This window comes from Microtus ochrogaster, unplaced genomic scaffold, assembly GCF_000317375.1.
Source record: "Microtus ochrogaster isolate Prairie Vole_2 unplaced genomic scaffold, MicOch1.0 UNK27, whole genome shotgun sequence".
In the NCBI taxonomy this organism is placed as follows: domain Eukaryota; kingdom Metazoa; phylum Chordata; class Mammalia; order Rodentia; family Cricetidae; genus Microtus; species Microtus ochrogaster.
This window is the reverse complement of record NW_004949125.1, coordinates 3,017,203-3,028,894: the sequence shown is the minus strand read 5'-3', so window position 1 is coordinate 3,028,894 and position 11,692 is coordinate 3,017,203. Positions and strand designations below refer to the sequence as shown.

The 11,692-nt window shown below is 46.5% G+C and overlaps 1 protein-coding gene across 2 annotated transcripts in view; it reads right to left on the bottom strand.

Annotated features, from left to right (window-relative positions):
- Positions 1–4,487: 4,487 nt before the first annotated feature.
- Positions 4,488–11,692, bottom strand: part of Znf12 (zinc finger protein 12) — a 14,920-nt gene continuing 7,715 nt past the window's right edge. For both annotated transcript variants that reach the window (XM_005368007.3, XM_005368009.3), the window contains one exon: positions 4,488–8,112. In XM_005368007.3, the coding sequence (XP_005368064.2) occupies positions 6,287–8,112 (1,826 nt within the window). In that variant the 3' untranslated portion in view covers positions 4,488–6,286. The remainder of the gene's footprint in view (positions 8,113–11,692) is intronic.

Below are 11,692 nucleotides of genomic sequence, written 5' to 3'. Positions count from 1 at the left end.
TACTCCAAAGCCACAAAGGCATGGCCATCCCCAGGAGTTCCCAGACAACTCCCTTTAACCTGGCTTTTCTTATTCGGTCTCTGTGATAGGATCTTTTCCCAATGGGTTTGAGAATATGCAGATGTGATTTGAGGCTTCAGAATAAAGGAAACCAGTATCTCCATTAAAACAAGCAGTTGGGCAGGGGATGTAGCCCAGGGGGTACAGTGCTTGCCCAGCATTCAGCTTTTCATCCCCAGAACCCCACAAACCAGGCATGGCAGAGCATGCCTGTCATGTCAGCATTTGGGGAGACTACCTCAAACAAATGAACAAAAAATACCCCGGATTTTAGGAGGTAGATGTAAGGATGGAGAAGACGTAAGGATGGATGACCACTCAGATCTTAGCCTACTGAGAAAGGCCAAGCAATTCTTTGATAAAGCTTACCATTGATGTGCAGCTGGAGTTCTTTTGTTGTGGGGTAAGGAATCCCCAATCCAACAACTGCCTCAAAGTCTTTATTACCTGTGAAATGTGACCAACCAAAGGTGACAGTTGGAGGATCATCATGGCTGGGCATTCTCTCCTCTGCCTACCTGTTTTTATCTTTCTCACGTCCCTGTTTTCTCAGCCTTTTTTTTTTTTTACTTTATCTCTATTTTACCTATTTAGACTCTGCTCTCACTCTCTCTTTCCTCCCCCTTCTTAATTTTCTGTTTATGTAATAAAGTGGGTTTAGATTTTTAGTTATATCAAAGTTTTATCTTCCTTGTTCATTATTTCTCTCCAGATTTTAAGTTATATATGAATTGTGAAACCTCCAACAGTATGAAAATATCAAGTTTATCTTCATGTCCCTAACAAGACTCATCCCATCCAATACCTGGGGCTCCTGTTCATACGCACATGTCTATATGGAAACAGTTCAGGACAAAAACATACTTTAGATACCATTCAGCAGCTTGCTTTTTTCCCCACCTCAAAGCGTACCGTGTACAGTTGTGCATGGTGACACATAATGCCTGTATCCTAACACTTGGGAGGCAGTGGAGGAAGATCTCAGGTTCTAAGTTCCAGAGTGTGTTGTAGTCTAAACAACGGGAGGTCAAAGAGATGGCTCAGCAGTTAAGAGCACTGGCTGCTCTTCCAAAGGACCTGGGTCCCATTCCAGCACCCACATGGCAGCTTACAACTGTCTGCAACTCCTGGCTCTGCAGACACAGGGAACGTATGTGGCGCACTGAGCACCCCCCCCCCCCACACACACACAAGCCACAGACAACTTATGCTGAATTTGCTTCATCCACATTCCTATCTACTTTCCCCATCCCACACGGTTTTCATTTCACCTGTTACAATTAGATCATGTCTCTTGGTTTTTTTCTTTTGTTTTTAATTTGTGTGGCTAGATAGACAGCTCGGTAGTTAAGAGCACTGGTCACTCTTCAAGAGGAACCAGATTTGGTTCCCAGCACCCGTATGACTCATGGTCAGGTGTAACTCTGGTTTTAGAAGATCTGACCCCTCTTCTGACCTCTGAGGGCTCCTGTATACATTGTTCAAACATAAAAATTTAGAAATTTTGTATGTATATGAAAACGTGTATAGGCACGTGCATGCAGACTTGAGGCTGATGGTAGGTAGCTCCAGTTACTTTCCACCTATTTTTTTGAGACAGGGTCTTTCACTAAAGCTCTCCAATTTGCTGGCAGGCTAGTGAACCCCAGGGGTCCTCCTGTCTCCCCAGCCTGGGGAACAAACAGATTCATGTTTGCATGGCAAACACTTCATCAACTGAGCTGTTTCTCCAGAACCTTGACTGATTCTCTAAAAGGTTGTATAGAAGGGAAAGGCTTTGCTAGACTCCAATTCAGGCGTTCTCCAGTGCCCGTCTGTTACTCTTTCCTAAACTGCTTCAGCTGCTCTGTAACCCTTGCATCTAGGCCATCTCCAGCTTCAGGTGGCAGCAACAAGCCCGTTGGCTGTGCAAGCCTATCATTTCCACAAAGCATCATAAACTTTAATCCAACGGGGGGAGGGGTAAGGGGGGTAGAGCGCCGCTGGAGAGATGCCCACCTGCTAACACTTACCGCTATTGCAGAGAACCCAGGTTCAATTCCCAGCAGTCAGGTGGTAGCTAACAATCATGTGTAACTCTAGTCCCAGGGGACCCCAAAATCTTCAGACTCGCACGGGCTTCTGCCCACATAGTGTGCACACATACACTCAGGTGTGCACACACAGATAACATAAATGGATTTTGTTTTTTCCATTTTCACATGAGCGTGTGTGTTTGTAAGTTTGTGGCCCCACATTAGGGGTTGTGCACACGGGTAAGCCAGAATCGATGTCTGAAATGGTCTCTTCCACATCACTCAGGCAGGCTCTCTCACACTGTGCTGGCTAGCCAGCCTGCTCTGTGGATCTCGTCTCTGCCTGCTGAGGCTGGAATGCCAGGTGGGCCACCACGTACTCTTGCACGTAAATGGGTTTTGAGGACCTGCACTCTGTTCTACTTGCAGAGCAAGTGCCTTAGCCACTGAGATCTCTCTCCCGTCCAATTTGTTTTACCACCCTTTGAGGTCTGAAGAGGGGTCAGATCCCCTGAAACCAGAGTTACAGATGGCTGTGAGCCATAGCTATCCGTGTGGCAAATTTCCTTGTACATTTAAAGCAGAAGCACTCTATAAAGCTTGCCATCATTTGGGGAGGACAGTCATGTGACTTCCTGGCTAGAGCTGGACTGCAGCAGGTGAAGAGATGACAGGAATGAAGAAGGGTACATACCATGCACACACAATGATCCTGGTGGTAGCACATCTTCACTGTTTCTTTACATGAGTATTGTGGGTTGAGGAGATGGCTCAGTCAGTGACGTGCCTCTTGTACAAGAAGGAAGACCTGGGTTCTGATCTTTGAAATCCGTGCACAATGATATATGCCTGTAACCCAAGTTATGGGGGTTGGGAGTAGACAGGTGGATCCCTGAAACTCACTGGCCAGCCAATTTAGGTCCAGTGAGAACCGACTCAGAAAATGATGGAGAAACACCGAGCATCCACCTTGGATGCTCACACACCACCAGACACACACAAATGTACATTGTGTCATCAAGTTATGACATAATTGTGGGAAATTCGTGTGTGGATGTGGCTGTTTATTCCAGGCTGGCCTGGGCCTCTTAATTTTCCTGCCTCCAATATTCCAAGTGCTGGGATTACAGGCATACAGCACCATGCTTGCTGTAGTTACCATTTCAACAAATATACTACCAACTTTTTGTCCCAATACAGAACTAAACCACCTACCATACTTTAAATTTTTGTTACGAGGTATTATCAGTATTATACAAGGACATAGGGAGTGGGGAGAGATGGGCTACCAGGATAATTCTCTGTAAGTGAACAAAACTAGATCCTTACCTCACATCACACACTGCCAGATGTAAGCAATGGTCCATGTGCAGGTTAAACTACCCCAAACAAATGCTAATGTATTTGAAAACGGAACCTGATGACTGTCTCCAAAAAATAATTCCACAAGTCAAACTGGTTCTGGTGGCTCACGTCTGGACTTCCACACTTGGGATAGTAAAGCAGGATTACCACGAGTTCAAGGCCTGCCAGGGCTACAGTGCAACACTTGTCTCTCAAAACAAGGCCTCAGTTGGCAACATGCCTGCCTCACCATCATGAGGCTGAGTTATTTCCAGAACCCATGTGAAAAAAATCAGCTATGGCTGTGGCTGTTGGTTGCATGCCTGCTGTGCACGTGTATTAAAGTAAGATATGGCTGTGCCTGGCTGTTGGTTACGGGCCTACTGTGCATGCGTATTAAAGTAAGATATGGCTGGGCGGTGGTGGCGCACGCTTTTAATCCCAGCACTTGGGAGGCAGAGGCAGGCGGATCTCTGTGAGTTCGAGACCAGCCTGGTCTACAAGAGCTAGTTCCAGGACAGGCTCCAAAACCACAGAGAAACCCTGTCTCGAAAAACCAAAAAAAAAAAAAGATAAGATATGGCTGTGGCTGACTGTTGGTTACGTGCCTGCTGTGCACACGTATTAAAGTCAGCTATGGCTGTGGCTGGCTGTTGGTTACGTGCCTGCTGTGCACGTGTGTAAAAGTCAGATATGGCTTTGGTTGTTGGTTACGTGCCTGCTTTGCACACGTATTAAAGTCAGCTATGGCTGTAGCTGGCTGTTGGTTACGTTCCTGCTGTGCACACGTATGACTCAAGTTCCATCTCCAGAATCCATGTACAATGGGACCATAGGCACCTGTAACCTCAGCAATGAGGAGCTGGATACAGGTGGCTCCTGAGACATGCTGGGCCAGCCTAGTTTACTAGGTGAACTCCAGGCCAGTTAGGGACACCCTGTCTCAGCAAACAAGACATCACCTGAAAGTTGTCCTTGGGCCTCTACACACTTGCGCACACACAAACACATAGGAAAACAATCTTACAGGCCAATGACAGGGCAGCTCAAGGAAGCATATACGTTTGTTTCAAATTCATTTTCAATGTTCAGGTTATTTACATACAAATTTACAGATAATAAATCTCTCTATTAACACATCAAAATAAATGATTTAGCTAGAGTCCACTTCCGAACTGCATAACTCCTACAAAGTGTAATGCTACACCAGGTAGACTGTCTTGTTACTAGCAGAATGTTCCTAAGTCAACTGGCTTAGAAACAAATAGTCTCTTAGAAAAAGACACAGTCCAGACATGGAGCGGCTTCAGTCAAGCTGGTTTAGTGCCTCTGAGACATCAGGTCCCAGTTTATTCTACTTCTGTACGGCTATGACTGCTACACTGTGGCCACTGCTGGGAGTCACCACATCCAGACAAGGCGATGCTCACTAAGGTTCAGCTTCTTTGAGGAAACTCTTTCAGGAGACAATCTCTGATAACCCCACTAACTCTTTAGACTTGGGTCCTAGGCTACAGGGAAGGATTATCTCTACCAAAGACACTTACCAGGAGTTATAGCCCATATTCCCAGGAGGGCAAAGAGCCAGGAGGGAGTGACAGACGGCAGGGATGATGTCTGCCACACCCTGATTTGTGTGTTCTCACCTCCTAGCGATGGCAGAGTGGAGAACGTTCCCCACACTAGCACAGACAGCTGCACAGCCCTGTGATCTAGGACCTCACATCTACATAAGAAGGAAGTGAGCAAACTCAGAGATGAAGGAGAACATTCTTAGGTCGTGGTTGTACAGAGTAGTGAGTGCTGAAGCTACTTCTCAACCTTGAAGACTCTGGCTTAATTTAAAATGATCTGCTCAGAGTTTCCTATTTTATAGATACATTTCTGTCGTCTTTGCTATAGTTTAAAACAACAAAAAAGATGGCTTATTACAGATATAATCCTGTACAATGATCAATTGCATTTTAAAACACAAGCAACAAGGAAAAAGCATAGTTCATAACTTTCTGATCCTACTCCAGTGAAATGCATATTCAAAAGTAACATGACGGCGAACTTAGTTAGAATGGGCTACCTTACCATACGTTACAAACTAAGGATACGCTCTTCCAAGCTTGATTAAAACAGAACGAACATGATTTCTGTGATGGTTACTAAAATAAGAACAAGAAACCCCAAGTCCTGTGTTCCTAGGGAATTATTTGCCAGTTTAATGCAGCAAACTTTGCTAACTCAACTAACATTTATATCCTGTAGTTATAGAGTGTACTTATTTCCAGCAGATTATCTTAATTTTTACAAAACATCCTTAGTACCAGAGTTTCCAAAGGAGTGTACGTCTCACAGTTAAGTGAGTCAACTCCATGACAGCAGTTTGATTCTTACTCCTGGATAGGCTGCTATGTGCTCTTGTCACGACTGTGGTTTCTGCCCTGTGAATTTCCGGATGGATCTACTTCACATGGCCATGTCCTGCTCACTTGTGTGGGCTCTCTGATAAAGTATCCTTTGGTATGTGTAAGTGTGGTTCTAGGACCAACTGGACACCAAAGTCTGCAGTTTATTAAGTCCCTATGTAAAATGCTGTATTTGTGTACAGCCTACATAATCTTCCTATGTATTTTAACTCATCTCTAGATGATCTATAATGTTTAATATCATACAAATGCAATATCAAAGTTGTCATATTGTACAAGAAAAAAGTCTGTATTTATATTCAGTACAGATAAAACCTTTTCCCTAAGTAGTTCTGGTCGGTTGAACCCTTGGATATGAAAGCTATGGGTGCGGAGGAACAAATGTCCACAGGGCTCCACTTGCTCACTGAGGTGGTCATCTGAGTCCGCTGTAGGGAGCCTCCCACACAGCTACATGGCACTCCCTCTTCGGTGAACCCTCTGATGGCTGTTGAACGCTGACTTGTGGTAGAACTTCTTCCCACACTCGTTACACTCGTAGGGCTTCTCTCCCGAGTGTGTCCTGTAGTGCACGGTGAGGTAGGACATCCTAGAGAAGGCCTTCCCGCACTCGCTGCATTCAAAGGGCTTCTCCCCCGAGTGGATGCGGTGGTGGATGGTGAGGTACGACATTTGCGAGAAGCACTTCCCGCACTCGTAACACTCGTAGGCTTTTTCCCCCGTGTGTGTCCGCTGGTGCCTGTTCAGGGCGGAGTTCTGGCAGAAGGTCTTCCCGCACTCGCTGCACTCGTAGGGCTTCTCCCCCGAGTGGATGCGGTGGTGGATGGTGAGGTAGGACATCTGCGAGAAGAACTTCCCGCATACGTAGCACTCGTAGGGCTTCTCCCCTCTGTGGATTCTCCGGTGCCGGCACAGGGCCGAGTTCTGGTAGAAGGTCTTCCCGCACTCGCTGCACTCGTAGGGCTTCACTCCCGAGTGAGTGCGGTGGTGCACGGTGAGGTAGGACAGCTGTGAGAACAGCTTCCCGCACTCGCTGCACTCGTAAGGCTTCTCTCCGGTGTGCACCCGCTGGTGCCGCATGAGGGCGGAGTTCAGGTAGAAGGTCTTCCCGCACTCCGCACACTCGTAGGGCTTCTCCCCCGAGTGGGTCCTGTAGTGCACGGTCAGGTAGGACAGCCTGGAGAAGAACTTCCCGCACTCGTTGCACTCGTAGGGCTTCTCCCCGGTGTGCGTCCTCATGTGGGTGGTGAGTGTGGACTTGCGGCAGAAGCACTTCCCACACTCGCTGCACTTGTACAGCTTCACCCCGCTGTGGATCTTCTGGTGGTCGTTAAGGGCTGACTTCTGAGAGAAAGTCTTTCCACAGTCGGGACAGATGTAGGGCCTCTCGCCTGAGTGTGTCCTCTGGTGCTGCGTGAGGTGCGTCTTCTGGCAGAAGGACTTCCCACAGTAGCTGCACTCATAGGGCTTCTCTCCTGAGTGAGTTCTCTGGTGCTGGATGAGGTGTAACTTCTGGTAGAAGTTTTTCCCGCACTCGTTACATTCATAGGGCTTCTCCCCTGTGTGTGTCCTCTGATGCACGGTGAGGGTTCCCTTCTGGCAGAAGGACTTCCCACACTGGTTACACTTAAACGGTTTCTCTCCCGTGTGAGTTCTCTGGTGGATGATGAATTTGGACTTTTTACAGAAGGACTTCCCGCATTCCCGGCACTCGTAGGGCTTCATTTCCATGTGAGAACCCTGGTGGACACTGAGCTCTGACATCTGGAGGAAAGCCATTTCAGACTCACTCCAGTCATAGGGCTTCTCCTCCACGGGATCAACGAAAACAGTGTTCTTTGGGAAGGATTTCTGGCACTCAACATATTCAAAGGGCTTCTCCAAAGTACGAAGCTTTTGGTAAAAATTTTCTTCATTTAGAGTGTAATCGTCTTCATTCTGACTAAATTCGTAAGAATCATCTCCTGGATGTGTTTTCTCGGGCTTAGTGTGGAGCAGCGATTTCCCACATCCAGCACAGACACTGGGTTTCATCTTTGTGTAGCTTCCATCACTGCTGATGAAGGCGGAGATACACGTCAAGCTCTCCGCGCAGGAGCTGCACTTAGGGATGACTTTCCCTGAAGGAACAAGTGTTGTTTCTACAGCAGCAGCTTCACCGGCAGCATTGCCCGTCTTTCCGACCACGCTTCTGTAGCTGAGCACAGCGGCCCTCAAGAGCTTCTTTCCATCTTCCGGGGCTTTCTCCATCAGGTCATTCGCCTGCCAGATTTCATCTAAAGAAGAACAAATTGCACGCAAGTTTGTACATTTTCCTACATAAGACATGGTCCGACGACTGATACACAGCCTCTCACTTTGAGTTTAGCTTCACACTCCTGTTAGTACCCACACTGCTGAATCGTTTGGAGTAACAGACAGATCTCCACTGGCGGGAAAGAAAGGAAACTGACGACACTGAGCACCTTTGACCTGGGTCACTTTCTAACATTTTGTCCACGGATCCAGAGCAATGACTGGTGGAAAGGACGGGGTGCTGGATGAAAGGACTCAGAGCAAAGGAGAGCCCACAGGACAGTTAGGAGCGCCACTGAACAAGACATACGGAAACAGGACGGTGTGGTGGCCGACAAGCACTTTCTCCACATCACGCACACTGGGAGAGGCTAGAATCTGAGGCGTTGCTGACCACGCTGACACACCTGTGCCTCGTTCTCCACCTTGTATCCTTCCATATTATCTCGTCTGCATTCCACACAACAGTGGCACATAAATTTTACACCTAAATTGCTCGTGTCTAGAACGTGAGACCCAGGCTCTCCCTCTAAGCTTCACTTGGAAGGCGAGTTCTGGACCATCTATGTGAGACAAGGAGCACCAAAAGACACAGAAAAGATGTCATCCCGCCGGGCGGTGGTGGCGCACGCCTTTAATCCCAGCACTCGGGAGGCAGAGGATCTCTGGGAGTTCTAGGCCAGCCTGGTCTAGAAGACTAGTTCTAGGACAGCCAGGGCTGTGACACAGAGAAACCCTGTCTAGAAAAAAAAAAAAAAAAAAAAAAAAAAGATGTCATCCCCTAAAAGGCTTGAATTTTTTTTAAAAAAAAGGATTCTATCAAGGCTGTGGTTTAAGACTGAACTCACTTTGACCATGAAATGTACTACTGTTCCTAGCTGGACAGTTCCTAACTGTGCTGTATGAACTGATATGGTCATCCAGGGAGAGCTACTTAACAGCCTCTACAGCCACCATCTCCACCTATCAGCAGGAAGTGACGGGCTTTACCTTACACGGTTGTTGTGGGATTACAGGACTCGAAATGCTCATGACAGCAAGAGGCACAGAATACATACTGAAGGTTTCCTGAGCATTTATTTTTCCCGCTTTCAATCTGCCAGCTCTGTGTTGGTTTGAACGAGATGTTCCTTGTAAGTCTTGAGCATTTAAATACTTGGTCCCTAGTTGGTGGCTGTTTGGAAGGAAGTATCAGTAAAAGAAGCTTTTGGGTTTCAAAAGACTCCTGGTACTTGGAGTTTTCTCTCTCTGCTTCCTGTCTGTAGACTGAGATGTGAGCTCTCAGCTGTTGCTCCCGCCTCTTGCTGCCACACCCTGCTGTGACAGCGATGGACTATTATCCTTCTGGAACCATCAGCCCCACATAAACGCTCTCTTCTCTGTTCCCTTGGTCATGCTGTGCTGTGGAATAATCTTTTTGTCCATTGTGAAGATGTGTCTTTGCCAAGGTTTAATAAAAGGCTAAATGGCCAATAGCTAGGCAGGCAGAGATTAGTTGAGAGTTGTGAACAAAAAGAAAGCTTGGGGATAAAGGATAGAGTTGCCAGTCAGACCCAGAGGAAGCAGGAAATGAACATGCCATGCTGAAAAAAGGTACCACCGTGTGTTAGACTGCAGATAAGAATTATGGGTTAATTTAAGTTCTAAGAGCTAGTTAGTAACAAGCCCAAGTTCTCAGTCAAATATTTATAATTAATAATAGTCTGTATGTGGTTATTTGGAAGCCTGTGGTCCCTAGGAAAAACCCCATCTGCAATGACAGCAACTGAAAAGCGCTGACACAGCCGTTTGCACACAACCTGCCGCGGTCTAATTCTGAATGTGAGTTCCACTTTGTGTGCAAATGTAAGAGTCAGGCCCTCAGCATGCTCTTCCAATGGTGATTTTTGTTTTCACTTATCTTAGAAATTATGGGATAGACCTACTTCACTCGATGTCATGCATACCAAATCTCAAACTATTAATCTTATTCTTCTTACCGCCTCCCAGAATCCACCAGTGCCAAAAACCAACACATCACCACCTGGACTCAAAAATGACTCAAAGCCAGGCAGGATAGGTCATAACTGAAAACATTCTGTCCCAGGAAAAGCAGGCTATTAACTAAGAAAGAGTCATATGGAACAATGAAGTTAGGATTTGTTCTGGAGATCAATACTATATACATCATCACGTCCTATCAAGTTGGCTGAGACAGATCACAGTGCCCACGGCCTTATGCTAGGATTCCTGGGATAGCCAGCAAATTCTTTGCATACAGGCACCTACAAGTCTCTGTTCCTAAGCTTTCCTGCTGGACGTCCTGCCTACTTTTACTGCAGAGAGAAGGGTGAAACTGGAGTGATAAGAGCTGGGAAGGAAAACATGTCCAGGGGAGGAAACTCGACAGCACAGCCCATCCTAGCGAAACGTAAAGCGCAGAGATGAAAACCCCACGATGAGAAGATGCTAGGACCATGGAGCAAATGCAGTTAATGAGGATTTCAGGAAACTCTTGCAAGCGGTTCAGAGCCATTAGTGCTACGCCTCTGGAGACAGGTTCACTTTGTAGAGGGTCAACTGGGTACCTATGGTGAAGAGTCTTCCCAAGCCAATCAGGAGTAACAGCAGTCCAGAAACATTTCATGCATAAAAGGTAAACAAGACATTTCCTAAGGGAACAACACGCAGCCACTCTGGAGACCTGCACCACCCGATGACTAGATATTCTCAGAGACTCTATGAGGGCCATGGTGAGAAACGAGAAGTGAGCAATAAATCAATTAAGGGGATAGGAAAAGTGCTCGGCAGCCATAAGCTGGAAGAGTTCATGATCAATTTCACAAACAGCAAGAATGAGAGAAACACACGCTGTAAGCAGAGAAGGGACGGCAGGTGCCATGCAGCTGCAACACCGGTTATGAGTCTGCAGAGAAACAAGCAGGCGAAGAAAACCTCAGACTTGACAGTGGAGAAGCCCTCTGAAGAATCATGAAGCCAGGGCACAGGTGGAAAAATACCCTTCCTAGATACTTCAGAAGGTGGAAAGAGAAATTAATCACATGTTGTTTATGTACACAATACAATGGGACATCATTCAAGGGCTGGGGAAGAGAGCAAGTATAAAGCTAAGAGAAAAACAAGTGTTTTGGAAGCAAGTAAGAGACCAGGTCTGCAGGAGCTAAACATCATCAGGCTGGATTTCCAGAGAACAAGACCTGGCCACAGAGGCAGGGACAGGGCAGGGTCAAATGGTTTAAGACAGGGATTTTATAAGCCAACCTCAAAGAAAATAAAGAGGTGGGTGTTGTGGATTATTATTTTAGATGTGTTGAATTCGTTTATAATGTGGAATATTTGTTTAATGATGCAAAGATGTGTTGCATTTTTTTTAACTCTGTGAAGCTGTGTGACTTTGCCTACAAATACCCGATTGGTCTAATAAAGGGCTGAGTAGCCAACAGCTAGGCAGAAGAGAGAAACAGGCAGGGCTGCCAGGCAAAGAACAAATAGAAGGAGAAGAGGGAGGAGTGAGAAAAGGAGGACAGGGGCCAGTCAGCCATGAAATAAGAAGAAAAGAAA